The 26,002-nt window shown below is 52.5% G+C and overlaps 1 protein-coding gene across 1 annotated transcript; it reads right to left on the bottom strand.

Annotated features, from left to right (window-relative positions):
* Nucleotides 1-1,266: 1,266 nt before the first annotated feature.
* Nucleotides 1,267-20,423, bottom strand: MFSD4A (major facilitator superfamily domain containing 4A). The gene is made up of 10 exons (XM_032203096.1): nt 20,194-20,423; nt 14,546-14,744; nt 14,177-14,416; nt 9,381-9,549; nt 7,555-7,670; nt 6,353-6,526; nt 4,345-4,492; nt 3,608-3,678; nt 3,271-3,391; nt 1,267-2,602 (listed from the first exon to the last, which is right to left on the bottom strand). The coding sequence occupies exons 1-10, from the start codon at nt 20,421-20,423 to the stop codon at nt 2,538-2,540; spliced, it is 1,533 nt and encodes a 510-aa protein (XP_032058987.1). The 3' UTR covers nt 1,267-2,537.
* Between the last annotated feature and the right edge of the window lie 5,579 nt (nt 20,424-26,002).

Raw genomic sequence — 26,002 nt, 5'->3', positions numbered from 1 at the left:
AAAAAAACTCCGATCAACTTGATTATCGCAGATATGCAGTTATTTGAACACATTTCAGGTTTGACTATAGAATTTGGAGGGCAAAGTTCTGTGATGCAAAACTTACTTTGGAGGACGTGCACTGTATTGACACTTCAAAGTAACTAATACTACTTTTTGAGAGTGGCATATTGGCAGTTTTTATTCAAACATAATGAAGGTCTTTCCTGAGAAATCAGGTGACTTTTCTATTGCTTCAATTTTTGTGCAAAAAAATAAATAAATCAATGTATTGCAATCTTTTTTTAAAAATGGGGTGGGAATAGTTAAAGAAAACTATTTTATGTAAGAACTGACAGAGGGATTTGCTTTGTATAATGCAAGCTGGCTTTAAAAAAGCATTGTAGCAAATTATTCAAGTCAATCATATGTTAATAGTTATGTGCAACCAGACATGCAAAACAATTGTATTTTTTTAAATAAATATTTTTAACAAAGTTCCTGATCTTTTGACTGTTTCTTTCAGTGGAGGAAATTGAAAGTGGCAGCTGCAGGGCAGCTTGCTCTGTGATAGTGAGGGAGTTCATCAGACCTCGAGCTAACCTGTCTTGTTGACAGAAGCACAGGCTTCCTCCCATCTTGCTCGAATGGAGACAGAGACGGCGCTGCTGCTGGCTTTGTGGTGCCATGCAGTTTTTGTGCCAGAGCAGGTACCATTCCCCTCAGTGAGTAGCTCCTTTCCATATCCTCTCCATTTCCAGCAAAGTGGAAATCTGAATTATCAAGTACACTTCTATCAAAAGAAATACTGTTCTGGAAATTGCATTTTGCTAGGTATTGTCTGTCTACAAGGACATCATAAAACGTGTTTTGTTTTTTTTTTTAAATAGCTGACAGCACCTGTTATGATATAAATGTAATCAGCATAGATGTCTTTCTAAATAAACTCCCTCAGTTTATTGTTTCATGCTCATTTCCTCTGTACAGACATGGAGAGAATGCTGTCATAGTGGGAGGGTCTCTATTAATACCAGATTTATTTATTTATTTTTGCTGTGATTGGGTTTTGCAGTACACCACTTACATTTCATCCCAGCTGTCTCCAGGAGCGTAACAGTGGCATCCTGTGGCTCTAGAGAAGAATTACAGCATGCGCTGCACTGGATGTGAGGCAGGAGGGCTCCTGGAGGGTAGGGATGAGTTAAGCCCCAACTTCAACTGTGTTTATCCTTCTTCGTGCTTTGACTTAGAGCACATTCAGGTTTATGTATACAGCAGCAGCTCAACAAGACTACACTCTGAGAGGATTTCTACAGAAGCCACATGTGAAGAGATTTTAGGGAAGGTAAGGGCTACTGCTTGGGAAAACAGAAATTCTATTTACCAGCTGTTAGATTCAATCTGAATTTGAGAGTCGGAACTGTTGAATAGAGTAGCTGATAGTCTTGGCCACAAAGGGCTTAAGTTACCTGAGTCCAGTCGTGCTGAGAATCTAGCAATCAATCACCTTTAATTAAACACTGCTTTATATACACACGTACATATGTACATCCACATACAGCAGTTAAAGCAAAAAGTACATGTCCAATCACTCACTGAAGAAATAGATGCACGTAGCTTTACATTCTAAAGCCAGTCCTTTCTTCGTAGCTTGTAATAGGCCATGCGTGGGTTATAAGAGTACCTTACAGAAGGCACCTGTCCTGTTATAATAAGTATTGCACAGATTAAGCAGCTGGAGGCTGGCTCCAAAATACCTCTGTTTAAGCTTCAACTGGAAGCTAAAAATAAAACTGCCCTAAAAGACACTGCAACTGTAGCAGCTAACATAATGACTTAAAGCAAAACAAAACATCACAACTCATTCTTGTCTCTAAAAAAGAAAGCTAATGATTTTAATAATCAAGAGGCCCTAGCATGCTGAATAAGACACTGTCTTCGTGAACATCTGACACTGTGTAATATACAAGAATCAACTGTGCAAATATAGATAGAGCCTGCTACCACTGTGCACTTGGTGGGTTCTACCAATAGCATAATTTTTCCCATTTGGAAGTATTCACGGAGATCACATACACTCCTGTGTTGCACCAAAAAATAGTTCAAAACCAGTATTGTGCTGTAAATTGTAAGGGTTCCTGTACTTTACAGACCGAAAAAAAAAGAAAAAAACCTGTCGAGGTCAATGACTTAAGCCAGAAGAATTTCAAAGTCTTACATACGGAACAAATTGTTCGCCTCCACCTTTCATCCTGAATCGGTAAGGAAAGCTCATTTGCAGGACTAATTGTTCTCCATCATCCCTCCCCTACTGCTGTAGCCTTTCAGGTACAGGGTAAGTCTGATGTTTACAGTCTTTTTGGTACATGTGGTACGGGCAACTTGTGCTTAGCTTCCCATGGTGTTTTAGGACGTTTCCTTGATTCTGACTTACCCAAACTAATGTGCTTTTGATTGCAGAAAACTTGCGTGATTTAGTCATTAAGTGTGAAATCATCCTTAATAGTACTGCTTAATTGTGTGCTGTTTTATTGCTTGTCTAGGGCACGGCCACTTCTTTAGCGCTGATACTGTCCAGTGTCATCCATTACTGCTGGTTTGTCAGGTGAGGCAGCATCCATATCTGCAAAATTGACATTAGACAGACATTTAAGTGAACGTGCATGAGTTCTCTGCCTGGATGTTGCTCTTCTATCACCCACCCCACTAGCTTTTTGCTTTGCTGGTCACAGAAGAAAGGCCTCAATCTCCAGTAACCTGAACAAGTTACTCGCCTGTCACACAGTGCCCCTTCTGTAAAAGGTGCTTGAAAAGGAAGAGAGTGTGCATAGACTGGCACAACAGGTAAGAAAAATCTTTCATCGGTGAGGCTTTTCTCAAGAGCCTGACAGCTGTTTTGGAGGGCAGACCCAATCGTTCCCTGGGTTTTAGCCAAGAAACAGCCTTGGGAAGCCTGTGCAGCCTGTGCTAGCAGGGCTTACTCCTGCTAGCTCAGCCACAGTATGCAGTGCTAGTACAGCTGGCAGCCGATTTGGTTTAAGCTTCCTCTGTGATATCCACAGACCATTCCTAGTTTTTTCCCTTGCTTCTCCAACAGAAAAGAAAGCAAATTCTGAGCTGTGGCTGCCAAGGCTTTGTGGGCAAGTCAAAGCAGGAAGAAGGGGCAGGAAGCAGCAGTAAAATAAACATTTCCTTGCATTTTGCTGAAGTGCTGCACCCTGGTTATGTATTGATGCATATGCCACTCTTCCTCTCATTATAAAGCAGGGCTTAGCGCTGGCGCTTTCTTACCTGACGGGGGCTTGGGGTACATCCTGTGGAAAAACAAGAGGAAAGCGTAGAAGGTAAAGGCCAAGCCTCCAAAGATCATTCCACAGACCAGGAAACTGTAGCTGCCCTGGTCATGTATAATCTGCAATTGGAGGGGAAAAAAGAAAAAGGAACAGACGTGTCATCGTAGCACTCAAATACCTAATTAGCAATTAGTGAGAGCTTTACTTTTCGATACCTCAAATGTAAACCAGTGCTTTTCCCCACAGCTACTGTCCAAAACTGAGACGAAGGTTTCTATTTAAAAGTTCCACTCAGTTTTTGGCATGCCCTGTCTTTTTCCTTTGCCAACACTTACCGATCCCACCAGTAACTGCAGTACCATCTCTCCAATTCCAGCTCCAGTCACTAGCACAGTCGTGGCACAGCCTGCAAAGAAACAGTGCGAGAGATACTGCCAGAGAACAGATGATTCAGCCACCAGGACCAGGCTGGTAACTTCTTTAAACTGCTCCTTCACGGACCTCTCTGTGCAAGATTTACAAACACTCGATGGATGTTTCCATCTAATGTTGAGAATCACTCTTCTAAAATGTGGGTAGTACAGAAAGGTAAAAGTTTAAGGCAAAAACCATCTCCTGTTCTGTAACTTGTCTCTGTCAGCAGAGGTGCTGCTGCTTCTTGCTGAAAAAGAACTCATTTTTCTGTATCGCTGTCCCAGAGACTAAGGTTGGCAGAGACCTCCTATAAAAGCTGGCCAAACCAGGATTTTCAGTTCACTGATAACCTGGATGATGCTGTCAGAACAGAAACCCTTGTCAGTCCCTGAGAGCTCTAAAGCTGCAGGAAACTAAGCACCAGTCTGGATCCCTGCCTGTAGAAGTTATTAGTACAGTGAATCTGGGATTTGTGCAGTCAGGTTTTCCGATTACAAGCTTGAATGAAAATTGTATTTAGTAGCAGATCTTTCTTCCAGTCCTCCTAAGCATCCCTGAAGAAGGAAGGGGATTTGCTAGGTGTGATGGTGTCTGAGCTCTAGCCTTGAACACCTGCCTACTTTCAGAGTCTGTCAGGCGTGCCCAAATCCCTGCTTACCTTTGTACTGCAGGATGTCCTCAGTGTAGGCAAGCATGCTGGGGAAAGTGCTGCTGAGAAACAGACCCAGAGATGCTGTTCCCACAAACAAGAAGACAACACTGTAGGAGAAAATCAGGAGCAGGAGGAAGGTTATCAGGACTCCAACCTGTGGACAACAAACGCAGAGAGTCAGCAGGAAGGTAAATGCTGAGTTACAGTAACTCTAGCTTTTCTCTTTTTTTCCCCAGCAAAATACAACATCAACTACATTTTCACAGTCTAAAAAAACTGAAGAAACAAGTCAAATTAAAATCCATCTATCTTTACAGTGCAGAATTTGGTTCTTTTTCTAATGGGACTTAAAATGAATATATGTAATTTATCTGTCTTGACTTCATTAGGTAGAGAGTTGAGATCATGTTTTGAAAAATACTTTGGCTTTAAATACAACAGCACTGCTACCTCCATTATATAAATATGTTTCAATCATTAATAAGTCTTACTCAGCAGGCTAAAGCATTTGCTTGCTCTCAATAACTGTTCACAACCCTACCCCTCACAAGCAGAGCCAAAAAGCCAAATAAATTTAAACAAACTTGCCCTCGCTTCTGGCTTGCTTTAGTGTACAAGTAATGGCAAAAACATCCAAGATGCAGTTAGCCATGGCAAAGAGTCAGCAGAGGGAGCTCTGCAATACCAACTCAAGTTATGTTTCTTAATCGTTCAGGCCCTAATTAGCGGTGTGTGCACATATACACAAGAGCAATTTGGATTGTAAAGAAAATGAATTCCAACTGCAGTTTGCTATAATGCTGGAACGACTGCCAAGAGCTGCTCTGTCGTACTACACAGAGCAGCACTTACCAGCAAGCACAGCATCAAGTGTTAGTCAAGCCAATTTTTGTCCTTGGATGATACTACTACTGCTGCCTTTAAAGGGAAGTGAGAAGGCTTCTGTTAAGGGTTGGATGCTCTTCTCTCTGCAAATATGAGCAGCTGCTAAAAAACTAAATCCTGTCCTTGGGTTTAATAGTGCAGTCATGCAATTAAGAGAAGTAATTAAGCAGATACATAGGACTGCTCACACCAGCTATCTGATCTAGAGCTGCTGGGGCTGAGCTTTCCCTGCTCCCATGCAACTAGTGACTGTGTTCTGAAATAGGAAGGAATTATACTCATTTTTAAAATAATTGCAATTCATTTGGCTGCAGACATTGGTATCTAAAATTCGGTTTTAAAGTGACCAGCAACAAGGTGCCAAGCAAGCTTCCTCACCTGTGGCCTGTCTGCAACAGACCTTAGCCTTCAAAACATCCCCACGTGTACTGTCACCCCTCTTCTCTCACCACCTCACAATATTAATGTAAGACTTGCTATGAAAATAAATTCTGGTTTAAATAAATTGTAAATTAATTGCCATCTTTTTTTAAAAAACAAACAAAAAAAATCAATAACATGATGGGGAAATGGAACCAGCTCCTGCGCTGTCGTCTATCATATCCTTCTATACATCTTTGTTATATATTCTTTACAGGCTTCCTTCCCCTTTTTTCAAACGAATATATTTTAATTTAAGCAAACTAACATTAACTTGATTTATTTCATAGCTGCTACAGTCTAAGCAGAGAATTTACTGAACTAGTAGATTTACTTCCTTCCCTTTCCCATGGCTAACACAAGCATTAATTTCCGTGTAGATGCCAGAGAAGATAATGTGCAAAGTAAATAAAGTTGGCAGACACTTTACTAGGTGCTCTCAGAAATCTGGCATTAGATTAACTGAGGAGCAAGCTCATGAAAAAGCAGTACAATCAAGTTATAAGTCCTAGCTACCTCCTATATCTATCAGCTGCAAACACAGAGAGTGTTGCAGAGGAAGATTAACGCAGCTCATGTGTGCTAGGCAGACTGCCCGGTGCAAATCTGGCCGAGGTATGCCCTGAGAATCGCTGCAGCTCTGCACACCAAAACCAAAAGGAGCACCTTGGAGGCAAGCAGAGCAGAGGCATGGTAAAAATAGCCTTACCACATTGATGAAGACCATAGTCGCTGGCTTCATTCGGTAGGACACGGGAATAGAAATGAGTCTGCCCAGTGTGATGAATCCCCAGAAGAGGCTGGGCAAGTAGCCAGCCACTTTATGGACCACAGAGAGAGGCTCTTCCACCGCATAGCTGTAAATGAAGCCCGAGTACTCTCCCTGTGGGAAAAACAAAACAGCATGTCACATCGACGTGGTGATTTACAGGCTTTGCAGCTTCATCCTGTCCCTCAAGTATTCACGCTTGTGACCGTGCAGGAGCCCACCTATGGATTTGCTATCGAACCTCAATGAACCTCGTTCCTAAGAGCTGGCAGCTGGAGACAAGCTTCCACCAGGAGGAGAACACAGGGCTTAAGCGCTCCTAAAAGGGCAAGACTTAACAGCTAGGTAAAATACTTACTAAGCTCTTATCTATACAGATGCTTTCTTCCCTAAAGGCTGTCTTGGACCTGCACGTTCCTAATACCTCTCCTCATAAGAACCCAGACTCAGTCAGCCTTGAAGATGGAGGCCCTAGAAAGTTCCAGCGTCTGACAGCTGCTTCGTGTAACCCCACTCCTGTTTCACACCTTAGTGAGACCCAGCAGCGTTTTTACCCTGAGTGGACTGAGACAAAACTGTTGAAAGAAAAGGAACAGCCAGCCAAGAGTGAGTCTTCCTCCTCTGGACAGAAGTGCTACGTACAGCAAACCCGCTGTGCCTGTGCTGGTGAGGGACATGCCGTCAGGCCGCTACAGGGACCCCATGCATGCTCTCCTCTTGGATTTTGTGGGCTCAGGAGACCCGTCAAACAAAGAACCACCGTTTCTTGTGACATAAAACAAAGCTGTGCTTGCGCCCTGGCTGAAATGAGAAGAGACCTCCACTGCTCACAAGCAGACAACGCCACACCTCCAGCTCTAAACTGGCTAGGTTAGCAGCAGTAGCAATCCAGCTGCAGCACCGTAGAGCCTTAGAGAAATCACACAACCCTCCCAAGAAGCAGGGCAGGTATCAGCCAGACTGATTAGCTTTTAATGAGCTACCCTGGGAGCCAGACTGCTGCACAGGCAGACCCTCAGGTCCGGCCTGCTGCACACGAGGGACATGTGGTTGTCTCTGGGTTTGGGCTGTTTTAAGTGATTTGGAAGGAAGAAAGCCATGTAGCTTTGGTCAGACAAGAGCCCTCTATCAGCTGAACTCACCACAATCCCATCAGTCATGAAGAGAACAAGAGCCCCAGTGATGTGGACTGCGAAGTAGGTGTAAGAAGCCCCTCTGAAGTTTTTGCTTTGGCAGCAGCTAAATAAGTCATCATGACCTGGTGAAAAACAATGCAAAGCAAACTTAGCTGGAACGTCCCCCTGGGGCTGGGTGGTTGCCAGCCCGCAATGGGGATTTGTTTTGCGCTCGGCTGCAGGACAGAGACGCGGAGAGGACTGTGAACAACGTGGAACACTGCTGACCTCTGCCAGCACGGCTTTCTGTACCTACCTAGAAAACTTCAGAAGGAAGACATGCTTTGAGGCTGCTATCCACAGACCGGGATCCTAGCTCTCCAAGATACTTGCTGCTTATCTCTCAGGAGCTGCTTAGGCTCTTCTTCCCATTCCTGAGCTCCACTTTGCTGGCCCCACTCGTACAGTCAAAAGAAACAAGCCCATTCAGCCCCAGCACTCGTGTTCAGCGTCCCTCACAGCCACACGGACGAGCCCTGCCCAGGACAGCTCACATTCTTCAGCTAAACAATATTCAACCAAACAAGCCAGCTCTGGGAAAGAGGGTGATAAACACACAAGCTGGTGTCGCTTCCTCTGAGTCGACAGCAGAACAAGAATGTGCTCGAGCCTGCTGGGGACCGGGACCCCAGGCACGGCCGACTGGCCCCTGCCACACCACCTCATCACACTGCAGGGAGTGCAAAGCACCAGCCTTAACCTAACTGCGCTCGGAGCCCGGAGCAGGTGAGATGATTGTTCCTGCACAGGCAAAGATGAAATTCTCACTGCTTCTATGGGGAAGGAGGGATTTTGCCAGCACAGACGTGCCTGCCAAAGATCACAGTAGTCAGCCAAATAGCCTCCCAGCTTCTCTAAGGATTCATCCCAAAGGCGTTTAAGAGAAGGATGGAGATTTGATGACCATGAGGCTCCAGTGGGTTGTATGAAAACGGGCAGCTGGGCTGAGGAAAGAAGCCCTCAGTGTTTCAGCTAAGGGAAATGCTATTAGATGAACACAGCCTTACTAGACACCAGAGAACCCACACCGCTAGGCACAGTTACGAATCATTCTCTGCAGCACCTCACCACATCTCTAACTGCATCTGCCTTCAAGTTTTCCCTAAAATTTAATTGTTAAGGTAAAGCCATCTCTTCTGTAACAACGCTCCTCTCATAGCCCTAAAACGTGATTACTTCCGAGATTCACTAGCTGGAGAATTGACTTTGATATGTTTCTCTTGGGTAGCAAAGAACAATGCTACTATTGTCCACAAAACGGGGTGTAGTCACAAGTTCAAACTATTGCTGGAATTTAACTTTTCGCCTCAAAAAAGGGCACTATCCTTATTCCTTTCAGATCTATTAAAAAAAAAAAATCAGCTTTCTGCAGAACGATCGCCACTTTTATTCTGAACCGTCAGAGGAGCCAGCTCAAAACCTGACTGCAAACCAGAAGGAAACAAAGGGGCACGACTTTCACGTGTGCTTAAAAAAACCTTGAGAGCCCAGGATTAATTTCGGGGAGCTTGCAGGAAAGCAGCCTGGCATCCCAGTGACAGCATACTAACCTCTGGTCAGGGGTTACGGTCCCAACAAATCTGAGGGCAATTGGGCACCAAACAGGATTGTTTGGGTACTTTTGGATTACACTCACTTGTATGTTTTGGAAAGTTTTCTCCTTAGACAATAGCAATTAAGCTCACTTGTTAAACTCAATGGAGACATTCTGAAATTCATCTTTTTTCTTTTTTTTTCCCCCCAGCTCACCACCCATCCCCCAGACCCGTTAAAGAGAGGTGCCTCCAGCTCACCTCCTGCTGCGTGGGGTCTCTGCACAGAGGTAGCGAGATCGTCCTTCACTGTAGGTCGTGTTTCCATCGCCAGCTCGTCTGCTGACAGCAGCGGATGGCTGCTGCTGTTGAAGCACGGCACCATCCGCTCTTTGTAGAGCAAGAAGAACACCGCGATGGGGACTGGCAGCTGTGGAGGAGGAGCAGAGAGGGGCAGGTAAGCACTGCACACATCCCACACAGAGCACAGGCCAGTTTCCTACTCACAAGGGACTTTTAGGAAGCTGGATTCAGCACCTACAATGGATATTGGTGAGTTAATCTCCCTCTGAGAGCAACCTCATGCTGCCCTGACCTCAGGGCAAGGGCAGAAGCTGGCAAAGGGGTAAGGAGCCACTGCAGGAAGGACTGAGGCTTGTTAGTGAAACACACTAAAAAAAAAAAAAGAAAGGCACCAATCTGAGGAGATTCTCAATCCAGACAATCTGGGTGCGTGGGCCCTGGTAGGGCTGGGACCATTCACCTGGGTTGGGGGACAGGAGCACTGGACCAGAAGGCACCCGATACACACCTCCTGAAGCCTGTACCAACCCTTTGAAACCAAAACGTTCTGGTTTCCAAGCATGCGTCTACTTCTGCAAAAAGAATAATAATAAAGTAGCTTTTTTTTTTTTTTTTTTCCTTGTGGAGAGCAGAGCAGTTTGAACGGGAGGCCTTTGGCTGAAACGCTTTGTGAGGAATGCACAAGCTGCTCCACGACCTGCTTTGTCCAGCCATTAGCAGGGGTTGCTCAGCATCTCGTAAGAGACGAGCTCGTGATTCGCAGGCCAACAGGCACGGCCCTGCTGCAGCCAAGCAGCCCCAAACAAACCCCTCAGCACAGCCTCTGCTGAGTGACCTGGGACCAAGAGCAACCACGCTGCTCCTCCATCCCCTGCCCTCTTGGCCACAGCTGCCTGAGAGTCACCCACACACCAGGGTCCCCGCTGCACGGGTGCTGGGCCCCACCAGCACCTTTCCCTGCAGTCAGGGCTTTCTGCCCAGTGCTGCACACGTGGGGACAAAAGAGGGGGACCTCAGGCTTGCACCTGCCCCCTGGATCCATCGCACAGCAGCATCAGGACCCCGCAGCACCACGCTCCCTCACTGCCTCGTGCCCAGGGACGAGCCTGCATCCTGCACACACCCACGACTTGATGGTGCCTGCAAGCCCAGAGGGACTTGGATCTTTTTTTATTTTTAGGAGGAGGGGGAGAGAAAATAGAGGGAAGTAAATGAAGCTGGGTCTGCCCCTGGCCAGCCCTCCCTTCTCCTCCTCCTGCTGCAACCAAGCAGTGTTTATTCTGCAACACACTGGGGGAGAAAGCCAGGAAATCCTAAGTGACAGCTCACTCTCCAGCCATTGAGCTCTTGTTTTCTACATGTCTGTGAGCAAGTGTGAGCTCTAGCTCCAAATTTCCTGCCTTTTGTTGGCTCGTGGCACTATTTAAATGTATGGAGAATTCCCCCCCACACCCGCCTCTCTTGCATGAATTCATTTATGAGGACTTCATTGTTCTGGGAACAATGGGAATAGGAACAGTTAGTTCGGTCCCATGGAAGAAAAACGCATTTGCTTGATAGTTCTAATCCTTCCGGAGGTCAGGACCAGATTTTTATTCTTCTAAACTGCAGATTTTGCAAAAAACAAAACAAAACAAAACAAAACACACCACACAGAGGGACTGGCCAGATAGATAACAGCTCCGGGCACTTAAGGAGCGCTCAGTGCCTATGTAAAGGGCCATGGTGGTTCCCAGTGGGACCACGGACACGGCCCTGCTCCTGCAACCCCAAAATAAGCAGGTCCCCTTCGTCTTTATCCAGGCAGTACCACCTCAAAGCTGGCAGTGCCTTGGGTGCACAAGTCCCAGCTCCATCAAGACACGAACTGGTTGCTGATGGCTCACCAGCGCTGGCTGTTCCTGGTAGGAAATGCCCCAAACCTGGACTCTCACTTGCCATCAAGCGCAGCCCTCGCCCACCACCACACCAAAGCGAGCTCAGGGAAGAAAGGAAAGGAAAGCAAAGCTCGGGAGCAAGCAGGTTTCCAGGGCCCCATCCCGAGCCAGGGCTGTGTCCCACACGTCAGCCTGCTGGCAGGGCAGCTGGGGACGGTCACCCGTGACCAGCAGCCCCGCAGGAGAGCCCAGCCATCAATCCAGGGTGCGCGCAGGGGACGGGGCGTCCGCAAAAGCACTTTGCTTGTTCCACAGGCAGGTGGAGAGGAGCAAACAGAGGCAAACAGCGGAGCCCTGCCAGGGCACACTTCAACCGGCAAAGGAACAGAGCCACACCGCAGGTGCAGCCTACCCCGTGCCCCAGGACAGCTCGAGGACCGTCCCTTCCACACCACCAGCTCCTGCAGCTCCATGTGCACCAGCTGGAGGTGGAGCAGCGAGGATGAACCCAGTTCACAGAGGGAAAATCGAGCTGGGAGCCTGCACGGGGTGGAAGGCAAAATGCCCAGGGAGAGCCCCACTGCCCGTAGCCACCTCTCCAGCCCCAGCTCTGACCTGCTGGGGACGTCACCCCCGGCCCCGTGCAGTTTTTAACTGTCATTATAAACACAACTGCGTGATGCAACAACTCGTTAAGTGTGAGTATAACTCCAGGCTCCTGCCCTCCAGTTTCTATTTCAGTCTTCCCCCCCCCACCAGGAGCATGGGGTTGTTCCCTGCCGTCGTGTCCAAGCTACTTTTAAGCAACCTAAGCACAATGGAGCGCCCTGCACTTCCCCTGGGAAACCACCTTCCGGACAAACACGTCCCTCTCGGAGGAACATTTTCCTGATTTCCAGCCCCTTGGAACGGGCAGGATGATGAAATTTCCGTTCTGTGGGAAACTGAATTTTAAAATGTGTTTTTGTTCCAAATCTAGATAAAAAGCCAAAATTTTCTCTTAGAATGAAAAATTTTGGCTGTGAGTCATCCAAGCACTTCATTTTGATAATGCTGAACCATTTAATTCTACCAAAGCAAAAACATTTTGCTTCAAGAACACTGAACCAACTATTCCATCGGCTTTACACTTTGTGTTCATGCCAAAGCCAAATTGAGACATTTCAACTTTAAACAAAGCAAGAAATCAAAATGAATCATTTCAGCTGTCCTGTCAGAATACACGCAGCCCTCAGAACTGGCACGGAATTGGGGTTTTGACCATTAAAAAAAAAAAAAAAAGTCGCTGGTTCTGGTTTCCATTTCTACAGCTTACTCATTTCATCCCCTTCCCCGGGGTTTTCAGTTCCGTCTCCTTTCTCTGACATTTACACCTTAAAGGGTCGGTTCTGGAGCGCAGCTGCCTACACTACCTCCAGCCAGCGGGCTGGGTTACCCCGTTTAAATAAGGAATCGAGGCAGCTCCCTCTGCGAGGCTTTGGAGAAGACAATAACGGCTCTGCTTGGTAAGGAGACACACCGGAGCTGTGTGCACAACGCGTGTCTGACTCCCCAGCTCCCCTTGTCTTCATTACCTAATCCTCAGGAGCCCAGCAGCATCCTGTTGCCTCCCGCTGCCTCCCCAGGGGTCCTGCTCGCTGCGTGCGCACACAACCCGCACCGACAGCACTTGAGCTTGCAGTGATGCTCAAACCCAGCTCGTGGCCTGCCCACACCAGCTGCTGGGTGCAGAGGGACTCAGCCTGGGGTCTTATCCTGCTCCCACGGGCAGCAACAGCAGCAAAATGTCCAGGGGCCAGTGGTGGGAACAGGCTCTGATGACCGCCCTCCTGTCAGTGCTCCGGGTGTCGGATGTGAGCTGCATTCAAGGCAGATATTAAGCGCTGCCTTTGAAACTAAATTAGCTTGCCCAAGATAGACTGGCAAAATAGATAATGCTCTGGTGTAATTAAAAGCACATTTCCCATGGCAGACACAGAGTCAGAGGTAATTACAACAGCCTTCTCCTAGGCAGAGAACATCGTCCTCGGTACTTCTGCAGAGGAACTCATTTCAGCACCTGCCCAGGTATTTGGGCTGACTGCTCTGCTCACGTCAGCGATGAGCACCGCTGGAATAGGTGCACTGGGGTTTTAGTTTGTCACCTAACGGGCAGACCACGAGCAGACAGAACCTGTGCCCTTTGCCTAGCACTGATGAAGCAGTGGAGGATCCAGGGCTGCTCGCCAGCCTGGAGTGGGGAGAGCACATCTTTAGCCATCACCCTTCTGCCAAAATGCAAACCTGCACAGCTGGGGGCAGCGAGCAGCCACTGTGCCTTCCTCTAAAAACTGTCCTTGTAGTTGTTTGGGGAAAAAAAAAGAAACATGAAGGAATTGCACTAAACATGGCACCGTGTACACAGAAACCCAGCTGGGCGCTCTGGATTTCTACACCCTCAGCATCAATCCAGGCACCACCAGCAGCACTCGGGGCTGCACCAGCACCCGCTGCCCTTATCTCTCCAGATCGACACGGGCAATTGAACGCACGCTCACAGGGCTGCTGCTGCCACCAGGGGAGCCACTGCCCCAGTAACCCCGTCCTTTGGTGGGCATTTTCCTACAAATACAGAGGCTGCGAATCGCCCTCCTGCCGTGCCTTCCTCACACCACCAGCCCCGACCCCAGGCTGACAATGGGAAGATTTTGTGGCTCTGAGCATCGCGAGCTGCTTTAACTCCTGGATACGCGGATGCTGGAGGTACAAGCAGCTTCCAACGAGAGCAGACAAGGCACCCGCTGACCAGCACAACCACCCGCTCGCCTCCTCCATCGCTGGCACCACCCAACGGGAACCCCCAACCACCGGCACACCAACAGCCCCCGCAGCACTCACGTTGATGAGGGCCATGATCCAGAAGGCGTAGGACACGCGGGTGACCACCATGCCTTTCATCGGCAGGTCGTAGTGGGACAGGTTGCCCGGGTGGTGCGGGACCAGCGACTTGCGGATGTGAGGGAGGTTGCTGGAGGCGTTGGCCGTGGCGTTCGAGAGGATGCAGTTGGTGTCCGAGAGGAAGGGGTCAGCGATCAGCGGGCTCAGCAGCGCTCCAAAACCCACGAAGAAATGAAGGGCCTGCAAGAGGTGAGGCACGCAAGTAGAGCTGGTGGCTACGGCCCTCTGTGCAGAGCCTGGCCGAGCTCCTCTCTCCTCTTCCTCGGGGGAGGAAGCACAGCCAGGGGGGGACGCAGGCTCCATGCTCACCTGCAGGAAGATGGCCGAGTCCTTCTGATAGATCTTCACCAGCTGCATGTTGGAGATGGTGTCGATGCAGCCCATGGCCAGGCCCGCCACGGCCATGACCACAGCCAGGACCACCACATTGTGGCACAGGGGGATGATGGCGAAGACCAGGGAGATGGCGAGGGACGAGGCAAAGAGCGCAAACAGCGACTGAGCCAACCTGAGGGAGGGAACGGGGACAGGACAGAATTAGTGCCTTGAGGAGCATCCACAACACAGCACCGCCTTGGGTTTTCAGCCCCAATCAGTTGGTGGCAAAGCCATTCTCAGGTGATGTCCCCACAGGCTGGCAGGGGGATGCCCGGCTCCTCTGTGCCCCCACATCCAGCCGTAACCAGCCCAGGGCACGGCATCTCCTGCCTGGAGCGCGATGCCCCCCAGAGGCAGATCCTCTGGGCAGCTTTCAAGCGGAGCAACCTTCCCTTCAAACCTTTTCTGCACATTTCAAGGCAGACGACCCAAGAACCTTCCCTTGTTAACGGCATGGATCCACCATTCGCCTGCTGCGCCCTGCGCTCTGCTCTGGCAGCATCGCCCGTCCCCCAGCACAGCAGGGCAGAGCTCAGGACCACAGCCGAGCTCAGGACCGCGGCCGTTCCCTCTGCAGGCAGCTGCTTTCTGTCCCGCTCGTGCCACGGGAGAAGCCCCGGGGACGGGCACGGTGTGGGAAGCTGGTGCATTGCACCGCGAGCCCAGCGCCAGCCAGAGAACGGCGCCCAGGCTGGCACCGCGCTGCTCCGGAGCTGCCAAGTCCAAAGGCAGGAAGGAAGGAAGGAAACGGGGACCAGACAGCGAAGCACTGGAACGACTGAGGCTAGCAGAAAGATGGGACTCCAGAGTCACAGCAGCGAGTAAATAGCTCGTCCCTCCCAGCTCGGGCTCCCACGCCCTGCCCCAAGCCCCGTGCAGTGCCCGGCAGCTCCCTGCCAGGAGCTGCTAACGAGCAGCTGGGGTCTGCAGCAGGTGAAACGCCCCCAGCTCGCTCCCCCAGGCCATCTGCTTGCTGCAGCCACTTCACACTCTGCCCAAAGAGGCAGGAGAAGGCATGGGGGAGGCACAAGGCAGAGCTGCCACGAGAGCCAGCTGGGCACCACGATGCCCGTCCTTCTGCCCTGGCTGCTCATCCAGGACGGCTCAGCCTCAGACACATCACACCCGTTCTTCTGCGTGGCCCTCATTCACCTGCAAACTCTCAGTAATCTGCCTTCCTACGTCCTGCACTTCAGCAGTGTCAGGAGGAAAACAGTCCAAGAGCAGTTGTCCCTTATCCTCAGGCCTGGTGGCACAAGCTGGGTGGTGCCGGAGGCTCGGTGAGCCCACCTCACCCAGCCCAACCTCATCCACCCGTCAGTGAGACCACGCTGGGCAAGCCAACGTTTTGTAAAGCTGTGACTCCCCATCTTCCTCGGGCAGCAACACGGGGATCCAGCAGGGGATTTCTGGGGGAGGGAGGGAGCAAAGCGAGGTGTGCACAGCCAAGGCAGGAAAAAAACAGCGAGCACGTGAGTGAGAAGCAGCTTCGAGCCTGGAGAGAGGAGGCAGCACTCCACAGGGTACAGCAGGAGGACGAGCAGCAGAGGTACCAGCAGCTGGTGAATCTGAGGCTGGGAGTGATGGAGGAACGCGCACCGAGACCTCCCCAAACGCCTCCTCTCTTCTGCAGCCCCAGCAAGGCAGCCTCAGCACTGCGTTTGCCTGGCTAAGGGAGCACGTTCATTACTGGAGTTAAACATTAATTGCAAATAATCCATTCTTAAAAAGCACTGCACAGACAACCTCGCGGGTCCCCAAAGAGCAGAAATTCCTGCCTGCAGCCGTACGACGTTAATCACAGCATCGTGCCTGTCCCCAGACAGCAGCAGCTCACAGCCCAGGGCAGCACACAGCCCCCCTCTCCTGCTCTGGCATCAGTGCTGAGACCAAGGAATTGCCCTCTTCTCATGCCACATCGCCCAGGGGTACTCGAGGGACACTGCCCAGCACCTGTGGAGGCACCATGCAGCCAGCTGGGGATGCCGTCAGAGACAAACCTCTTCGGGAGCAACTTTTCAGAGCAAGTCTGAACCCCGTGCCTTGCTGATGTGAAGCCAACGTGCCCTTCCAGAGGGCTTCATGAGACACCCTGACGTTAATGCAGTGCCATGGCTGCCCTGCCCATCACGAACCAGTCCCCGTGTCCTCGGGTGCCATGGGCAAAAGCTCGCTTAATCTTGATTTTCAGTCCAAATACAGGCTGCGAAAGTGGGGCTTCATGTTCCTTCTGACCTCTTGGGTTCCTGGAGCACCCAGCGCACATCCCGGCTCCATCACAACCCTTGGGGGAAGATCTGCAGCCTGGCACCAGCAGGTTCGGGCTGACCTGCTGCAGGGGATGTAGCACCACGCTCCACCACTGCCAGCAAAGCTCGCCCTCTTTCCCCCTTGCAGCATACACGAGCCCCAGCTCACATCTCCTATCGCAGTGGGCGCTCTCCAACTTGCAGGATGTTTCTCCCTACCTCAGGAAGCATTTTCTAAGTCCCTCACATCACGAAGAAAAACGATAGTCAGGTTAATTCCATTTGGCAAAACCGATCATTAAAACCCCAAAGCCCTAAGAGGACAAGGTGAGGACACGGAGGAAGAAGAGGGCATGGATTATCCCACTCCTGCCTTCAGGTACCCTGGTCTCCATCAGGAAGCACTGGCCGGGGTGGAGGAGCCTCCCCCGAGGAGCCCGTGCTTGCCACCATGCTCCGTGCTCTCCCAGCAACAAAAGGCTTTGCTCTCCTCCCCCATGAGAACCGTCCTGCACGCACCATCCACGTGTCTGAGCAGAAACCTCCAGAGGACGGGCGTCTGAAGGGCAGGGAGGGGACGGGGCCACTGCTCCCAGAGGACGCTCTGCGGTGTGAGCGGGCACCCGGGGTTCAGGGGAGAGAAAGAAGGGTCAGAGGGTCCCATCTCACAACCCTCCTGGTCCTGGTGGGGATCACGACTTCAGGCAGAGCCTGCACAAGGCCCCAACGCAGCAACAGGCACGCCAGCCCCCTCCTCTCCTCTGCTCGTGCCAGCGGGGTCAGCTCAGGCTGACCTGACACTGGGAGCAAGAGCAAAAAACGCTCAGTTTTCACAAAGGCAGTTTCAGCATGACAAAAAGCCAGCTGGGGTACAGGTGCTCTGTTACCTGCTGCTTCTGTCCCAAGCACGTGCGGCACAGCAGCACAGAGCAAGCACAGCTTTAGCTTTACAACGCAAGCATGAAACCCAGTAAAAACAGATTGAAAAGGAAAAGGTGAAGGCCAGGAGAGAAAAGCCTTCGGTGTTCTTCACCCGTGGGTGCACAGAGCTCCTCATGAAGAGCATCAGCTGCTCCCAAGGCTGTGTTGGTCACGGCACCTCTACCAGGACCCCCAAACCTTATTCCCACCTATGTGAGAGAACAATTTCACTGTACCTCACAAAAAAAGTTGAATTCTTCTGAGCCAGAGCTGCAGTTAGAGCCCAGCGATTCCCCAGGCACAACCTAGCAGAGAGCAGAGCCCATGCTGTGAGCCCGAGCTGCCCGACGTGCACGGCAGCGAGGCGGGAGGCTGCTCCATGCTCCCCGGCCAGCCAAGGGGCCGCAGGGCACAGCCAAGGCCCCACTGCAAGCACTGGAAGCAACAGCTACGTCTGTACACTGCTCATGATGACAAACTTTCTTCTTTGAAATCTAGCAGGAGAGGGAGTTTTGGAGCTGGTCCTGGCAATCCCAGCTCGCAGCGAGTTGCGGAGGGAACGGTGCCATCGTTACGCTCTGTCCTCGCAGCGCTCCAGGACTCCAGCAGGGCCAGGAGAGCAGAGACCACGACCCTGTGTTCAGCAGCTTCTCTGTGGAGAGGAACCAGAGCCTCATTCAGGTGCCACCTGCCCCCTTCTGCCACTAAACCCAGCCACAACGCTGCTTTCTCGCACACGTTCGTCGTTCAGAGCAGAGGGCTCAGACCAACAGGATTTTAACCAAAAGCAAGCCTCTGTCCCTCAACATGAGGAAATTAATTGTAGCCAGACCATGGCTCAGCTGCACTGCTGCCAGGTGAGGCTCTGGGACCCTCTCCCAGCCAGCAAAGCCCACCCCAGTGCTCCTGCCTGCCCCGGGATCGCTCAGTCCTCCAGCCCGTGGAGCAGGAGCGTGCGGCAGGGCAGCACGGGAAGGAGAGCGGAGCTCAGAGCCTGCACACGTAACATGCTTGTCCAAACCCACGCATCAAACCACTGCACTGCTCGGAGTAACCCGGTACGTTCACAAGCCACAAGCACCCAAAACGCCCTCCTGCCCGGCAGCACTACTGCTGCTCGCCAGGGCTCGTGGGCATGGCAAAGCCCCTTGCTCAAGGAGCCCCGAGCGCGTCCTGGTGCGCAGCCCCAGCGAGCAGCGCGCGTGCTGTCCTCCCCAACTCGCTGCTGCAGAGTTAAAAGTTCAGGAGCCTCCAACCACGAAACCTCAAGCGGGTTTTTACGAGGTGCTGGCCAGGGGCAGGAGGTTTTGGGTAGGAAGCTGATGACAGGAAACAATTCCGCCTTTTCCTCCGCCGCTGCTTCAAACACTCTCGAAGCAGAGCGGGGCTGACGGAGCGCTGCCTGCCGACCCGGCAGCCTCAGGTCTGTGTCAGACCCAGGGCGAGGTCCCCACACACCGTCCCCGTTCCCCCACATCGTGCTCCTCTCCTAGCACAGCCCACAGGAGCACAGCCCAGGCTGCTCCACAAAGCCTCTGGGCTCTGCCTGGGCACGGCGGCTGGGACAGCTCCCGCACCACGATGGTGACTTCACAGGTGCTCTGATGCCACCTAACTCAGCCATTCTTAAACGGGCTTTTGACAGAAGCGAAGGGCTCGTGTGAGATTCTTTTCTATACGTGTTAAATTTATCCAGGTGACGTGTGTCTGGAGACACACGTGGAGGTGAAACGTTACACCACTGCCCGGAGAATGAGCGGCAAGGTAAATAACCAGCCAAGCCTCCGGAGCGCGGAGCTGTCATCAAGCCTCCGACCTAGTGCCAGTTTGGCACCCTTCAGGGTTGAGCCTTGCACATTACTTATGTTAAACACATCCTGGGCAGAAGCTCGGCGTGAGTCCCTGCTTGGCTGCACCTCGCTGCTGCCCGCTGCTGCCCTCGTCCCCTGGCATCGCGCTGTGCCCCCGCAGCCAGGGGGCTGGCAGTGCCTCAGCTCCCGACCCGGGGTTATTAAAACAGGCCCTCGATGTTATCTTTGTGATAAGCGATTCGGGTAAGGGAAACATCCTCCAGGAAGTTCTCACTGTAACTTCACGCCGCGGCTGCCCCTGTCCCGAGCTCGGGGGCACGGGCAGCGGGTGGCAGGGAACGGGTGGGCAAGCAGGACCCCGAGCAGCCCCCAGCCCACACCCCCGGCCCTCCCTTGGTCCCCTCCCTCCCTCCCATGCCCCCAGCTGCCCCTCGGCACCCAGCACCCGGCACCCAGCACCATTTTCCAGGGGGGCCACCAGGCTCCGCGCTCCGGCTGAGCCGTGCAAGCCCTGGGGACGGGCGCGGGGGGCCCGGCGCTGGCCGCCCCCAGCCCGGGGCTGCTGCGGAGGGGAGGGGGGGGGCTCCCGGCTCCTTACGTCCTCTTGAAGACCCCTCCGAGGCAGCTGCCGAGCAGGAGGCAGAACTGCTGCGAGAAGAAGACCCAGGTGATCTGCGAGAGCGAGCTCTGCGTCTGGCAGCGCAGGTCCAGCAGCGTGGGCCCCAGGAAGGCGATGCAGAGGCCGAAGCTGAAGAAGACGCTCCAGTAGGTGAGGGTGGGCTGCAGGTTCCTGCGGAACCTCGCCGACACCCGCTCGTCCCACCACATCCTGGGGGGCGGCGGCGCGGGGCGGCCCGCGGCGATGCGGCTCCAGCGCCGCCCGGCCCCGCTCCTCCTTCGCGGCTGTGCCTCCGGAGCCCGCCGAGCCCCGCCGGGCGCCGCCTCCTCCCTCTCCTCCCTCTCCTCCTCCTCCTCCTCCTCCTTCCTCCTCCTCGTCCTCCTCCTCCTCCTCCCGGGGCCGGGCGGAGCCTCCCGCGGGCGAGCAGCGCGCAGCGGGGTCCCCCCGGAGCCCCCCGGTGGCCGCGTCTCAGAGCATCCCTCGGCGCTCAGCCCAGGTCCCGGCCCCCGGAGCTGCCACCCGCTGTCCCCCTGCCACCCTCTGTCCCTCGGCCACCCTCTTGTCACCGCGGCCAGCGCGATCCGAGTCGCCCCGGCCCCTTCTCCAAGCGAGCTGGCTTTTGGGGAGCGCGTGCGTTTGGAAGCCGGAGCGGCTGATGCTTACGCAAAAGGTCTCCTCTAGAGGCTGGGTTTATAAATATTTCACCTACTTTTAGGGGAAGACTGGCCATTTTTAGAATGCTCTTTCCAGGCAAACCGGAATCGCTGGAGCCGAGCCAGGGCAGAGGGCTGGCTGCAGCCCTGAGCCCCTTCGGTGCCACCCCGAGCTGGGGACCCCCCTCGTTGCTCCCCCATCCCCTGACCTCAGGAATGCTGCTCCAGGGCCCTGGGTGCTGCCTTCCACCTGGACATAGCTTAATGTTTAGCTAATCCAAATTGCATCCGAGTCCTAATTCTTCCCCATCCATGGCATCCGCAGGAGCCTTCCTGGCGTAAGGAGGGCAGGATCAGGCCCTCTCCCACCAGCACAGCAAACAAATGAACAAACTGTGGGCAGTGGCAGGGGGCAGGTGGGTGCCCTGAAGGGAGACGTGTGGCTCCAGCACCTGAAACCAGGGAGCAATCAAGCTCAGCTGCCTGGAGGCATGGGGCAGTGTTGTTATCCTGCTTCACTCACAGGGAAACGGGGCCAGAAAGGAACGAAGGCATTTGCTGACAGACACCGAGTGAGTCAATGGCAGGGCCGGAAAGAGGGTTTTGTCATTAGGTGATAACCATCTCCTTAGCAGTACCCACAGCAGGATGGTGCTTGGTGCACAGGGCCCCAAGCAAAAGCCACTCACTGTGAACCTCTTTGGTTTCTCTTTCTCCATCCATCTGTGGGGATAAAAGCCCCCGGGGGAGGCAGGGTAGTGTTGGTAAGGGCTCCAGTACATGGAGCTGGGGTTCCTTGCACGATGCAGCAGATCCTTCTCTTCCTCACACCAGGTACCAAGCCCCCAAAAAGGGCTGCAGCTGCTCCCTGCAGCTCCTCATCGCCCCTTGGCTCTGTTCTGGTCAGCTCCAGGTGTGTCTGGGCAGAGGGGGCCAAGCTCCAGCCTTTCTTTGAAGCCCACAGTACTATAAATCATCACACGTTTTACACATACCCTGCAAGTCCCCTGGGAGAGCTTGGGAACACGCAGGTTTTACAAAACCTGACGTGACCACATCTCTCCTGCTGACGGTGACCTGATCTGGGCCACTCTGAACTTGGTAAAACTTTATTTTAGCGATGCCAGATGGCAGGCAAGGAGGCCAATCTATTATGGCTGGCCAGACGCACTACATCTTCAGCACGGAGCAGCCTTACAGCAGCAGCAGCAGCCAGGCAGGCAGGCAACATGCGCTGTCCTCCCAGTTTTCACGGCTATCTCACCATCACTTGATAGCATCAGCTCGCTGGGCCTCGCCTTCCCCAGCTATGAAATGGCTGAGCAACGCTCTCCCCGCCTTGGCAAATTCCCGGCACCCCCAGCTTGATGAAAAGGCAACATCTGAGTGCCAGAGGCTACAAATGCTAGCACGGCCCCTGTCCCAGCGACGGCACCTGACCCCGCTTTGCTAAGCAGTGGCGTAAACGCCGGTGCGCTGGCTTCCAGGAATATCAGGCCGTTTCATCAGGGATAACACAAATCATGCAAGATATGCTTGCAAATAAAAACCGAAGCGTAGGTGGGTTACTCAGCAGAAGAACACACAGATCTTTCTGGCTCCACATACTGAAACCCAGCTCCTCGGTGGTAGCTCATAAAAATGCGAGCCACAGGACTCTGAGTGTATGCAACACCAGAATTAGCTTCGTGAGGAGGCTCTTTAGGCTGTTTTCCAAACTGAAGTCAATGTTGTACTTGCAGTGAGTTAAACACCCACATTTCTCTGCTTGCTGCAAACTGCAAAGTGAAATCATGAATGAGCAAATAGCGGAGCCGCATGCCTACGGACAGCAGCGTCACTGCCAGGCACTGCTCCACGGATCCCAGCGGCGTTGGAGAAACACCTTCCTTCTGCTTCCTGTGCGCTCACACGCTCTTCCTGGGGCAGCAAGAGGCACGGCACAGATTTTTCCGCCGATGGAGCAACTGCTTCTTTACCACCATCGGTCCTGCTTTGCTCTGCCTGAGCAGCAACCCAGAAGCCCGATTTTGTCCAGATTTGCTGTTGTGGTGCCAGCACCACTTCTCTTGGGACGTTCTGGGGAACACCTTGAGTCACTGAACGCTACTGGGGAGAGACGGGATGCTTCTTGCACTGCAGCACAGACTGTCCGTAGGATGGGCTGAGTTGTCCTTGGCTGCGGTGTCAGATGCTCAGCAATCCGGCTGGAAGGGCAGCACACCCGGAGGTGCTCACCTCGTGTGTGTCAGGGTCAGGAGTTTCACCACACGCTGGGGGAGCTGGAGAGCCTGGCAGCCTGGCTCCACTTTTAGGTCAAGCATTATCCTGAGATCTCGGCCCAGCTGTTACCGATCAGGTACTACAAGTGGCAGCAGGGAGGAAGCGCTCACCTGCCTGTACCAATCCCACACGCCCACCCCAATTCGGCTGCGATCGACGCGCTTCCTCCATCACTGCGCCTAAACTGCTGCAGAGGAGGGCGGGCAGGCTGCGACCTGGTGACACGCAGGCCTCCTGGAACGCACCTGCACCCTAAGGACATGCAGCCAACCTCCCTGCGAGCACCAGGGTCACGTTCCCGTGGTCAGGCATGCCACGAGACCTGGGGAGCTGCCAGCGAGCGCCGCGGAGCATGCGCCCTGATGAGGCACAAGGATGCCCTAAGGGATGAGGAGCTGTGGGCAGGAGCGGTGCCGGCTGTTGGGGCAGCTGGGCGCATCCGGCCCCGCCGTGCCGAGGATGTGGTTGTGGCTGCTCGGCCGCATTCCCCCCGAGCTGGCACCACGGGACTCGGGAACGAGCCGAGGGAGGAGCTGGTTTGGCAAACAGCTTGCCACCGGGACCTGCCCACGCTGCAGCCTGAGTGTGAGTCAGGAGGGCTGGGCACTGACCCGAGGTGCAGCTCAGGGGAAAAGGGGGCATTGTCCCTTCCCCAGTCCCACTGCACATCGTCTGTGGGCTCACACCATGGGCCTGGCCCCAAAAATCCCACAGGTCCCCCCCGTGCTCCATCCCTGGCTCTCCCATCTCTCTGACCTCGGTGGCTGGAGCTTCCTTACTGCAGATACCCACAGGGATTTTCGTGCTGGGTAGCCCTGATCTTGGGGATTTTTAGCTGCCAGAACAGTGGGAAACAGGTCTCCCTTGTCCCTTCCTTGGTTCTGCCCTTGAGTCACTTTGCAGCCATGGGCTGGGCACAGCTGCCCCGTGGTTTATTTGATTAACTTATTTGTCTAGGCAATATTTGTCTAGGGCATTAGGATCCACATAAGGGACAACAGAAACATTTCTTATTGCGCACAAGTTCCTATGGTGCCGCATTTCAGCTTCCTGCAAAGGTCACATAGAGGGAAACTCCTTTGGGGTTAACTCAGCACCAGCCCGGGCCGTTTGGCTGCAGCTCCCCTGCCACCCATGTGTGCCCCAGGCATTGGGGTCACCCAGCTGAATCCCAAAACCAAAGCAGACCCTTCCCCTAAAAAAAAAAAAGAGAGAGAGAGAGAAAGAGAAAAATTATATCCCGTACAAAACTCCCCTGTACTCAATAAAGTTTATTTTTCAAGCTTGGCTTTGGAGCATTCACAATACAACCGTAATAGAAGCCTTAGCAAGAAAATGAGCACATCACAAAATAGTCTATGTCACGTCTGAAATACAAAAATCGAGGTCTTTGTAGAAAATGTTCAGACACAAGATTGATAGATGGATACAGTCCTTTATTCTTTTTTTTTCTTTTTTCACCTCTCCATTTATTCCAGAAAAAACTTTCTATATATATAAAAAAAAAAATCATTGCTTCTTTTGGAATAAATCTTTAAAATCACTTCTTTTAAAACGCATCTTTTGTTTGTACAACACGAGTTAAATATATTATCGGTATTCTGCAGATGAATCACACCAGAGAACATTCACAGTACGCGGATCCTGGCCACTTGGGTCGACTTCTCCTGCGGGAGGACAAGCGCGGTGCAGAGGACGAAGGCAGGCGATGAGGAGAGCAAAAAGCAGGCGTCACAGCTTTCGTGCCCAGTGCCATTCTCCCACCTGCCTGTGCCCTTCCAGCCCCTGGGAGCTCTGGGCTCCTGCTTTACGCCAGCCCAGCTCCCGACCGAAGATAAGCCATGGGAAAAAAAAAAAAAAATCAAAGAAAAAAAAACGTGAGAAGCTTGGGAAAATGGCCTTGTTATTTTTATTTTTTTTTTCATCGTGTGTAAGGGAGAGGAAAAAATTCCCTTATTTTGTTCTTAGCCTCCACGATACAATGCAGGTTTGTTATTTAAAATCTTGCTATAGATCTGCAAAGGGCAGGGCCAGGAAAGGCGTGAGCGTGTGTGTGGAGAGTGACATGCAGCCGCGCCGCCGGGAGCTTTATTGCTGCCCTGTAACATGGACCTTGCTTTGCACATTACTTATGTTCCTTTAACCAGCTATCAGCTGGAGAGATGCAATAACAGGCTCTTTCCCGAGAGCGCAGCCAAAACTCCATTTTCCACAATAACTGGTAAAAAAAAAAAAAAAAAAAAAAAGCAAGGAAAAAAATGTCTGGAAGACAAAACAACAGCTTCCTTTTGTCAAAACTCCCAATCGGCGACGGGTGCCAGCTACTCTGCAAAGCGGCGGCCGGGAGAACCCACAAAATGACAAAAATTCCAGCGAGCCACAGACATTCCCAGCATTTTCATCAGCGCTACTTTAAACATCCATCTCCGGAGCCGCCTGGCGCTCCCAGCGCAGGGAAGGGCTGCCCGCGGGGAGCTGCGGCAGGAGGGGGCGAGCACTGCAGGTCCCCCCCTGGGACCCTAGGGGCTCTCCGGCCTCATAAACCCAGCCGGACCCCCTCTGCCCTTGGGGGGACTGCGACCCCTCTCCTGGAGGGGATTTGGCTGCCTGGCAGTGGGTAGCACATGGCAGGAGCGTGGGCATCACGCAGCGGCCGCCACGTGCGGGCAGGGCAGCGGCGGGCGCTCATAACTCAAACCTTGCTCGGCGGGGCACCAAATATTTACGCACGCTATCGTCCTCCTGAATGGGAACGAAATACCCTCTGAAGGCAGCGGGACAAAAGGGGTTATCTGAAATTTGGGCTGCTAGCAGCGCGCGCGGGGCTAATAAATAACAGCGCCTCCACACAA

Source organism: Aythya fuligula, chromosome 25 (assembly GCF_009819795.1).
Source record: "Aythya fuligula isolate bAytFul2 chromosome 25, bAytFul2.pri, whole genome shotgun sequence".
NCBI lineage: Eukaryota > Metazoa > Chordata > Aves > Anseriformes > Anatidae > Aythya > Aythya fuligula.
This window is presented reverse-complemented; position numbering and strand designations above follow the sequence as displayed.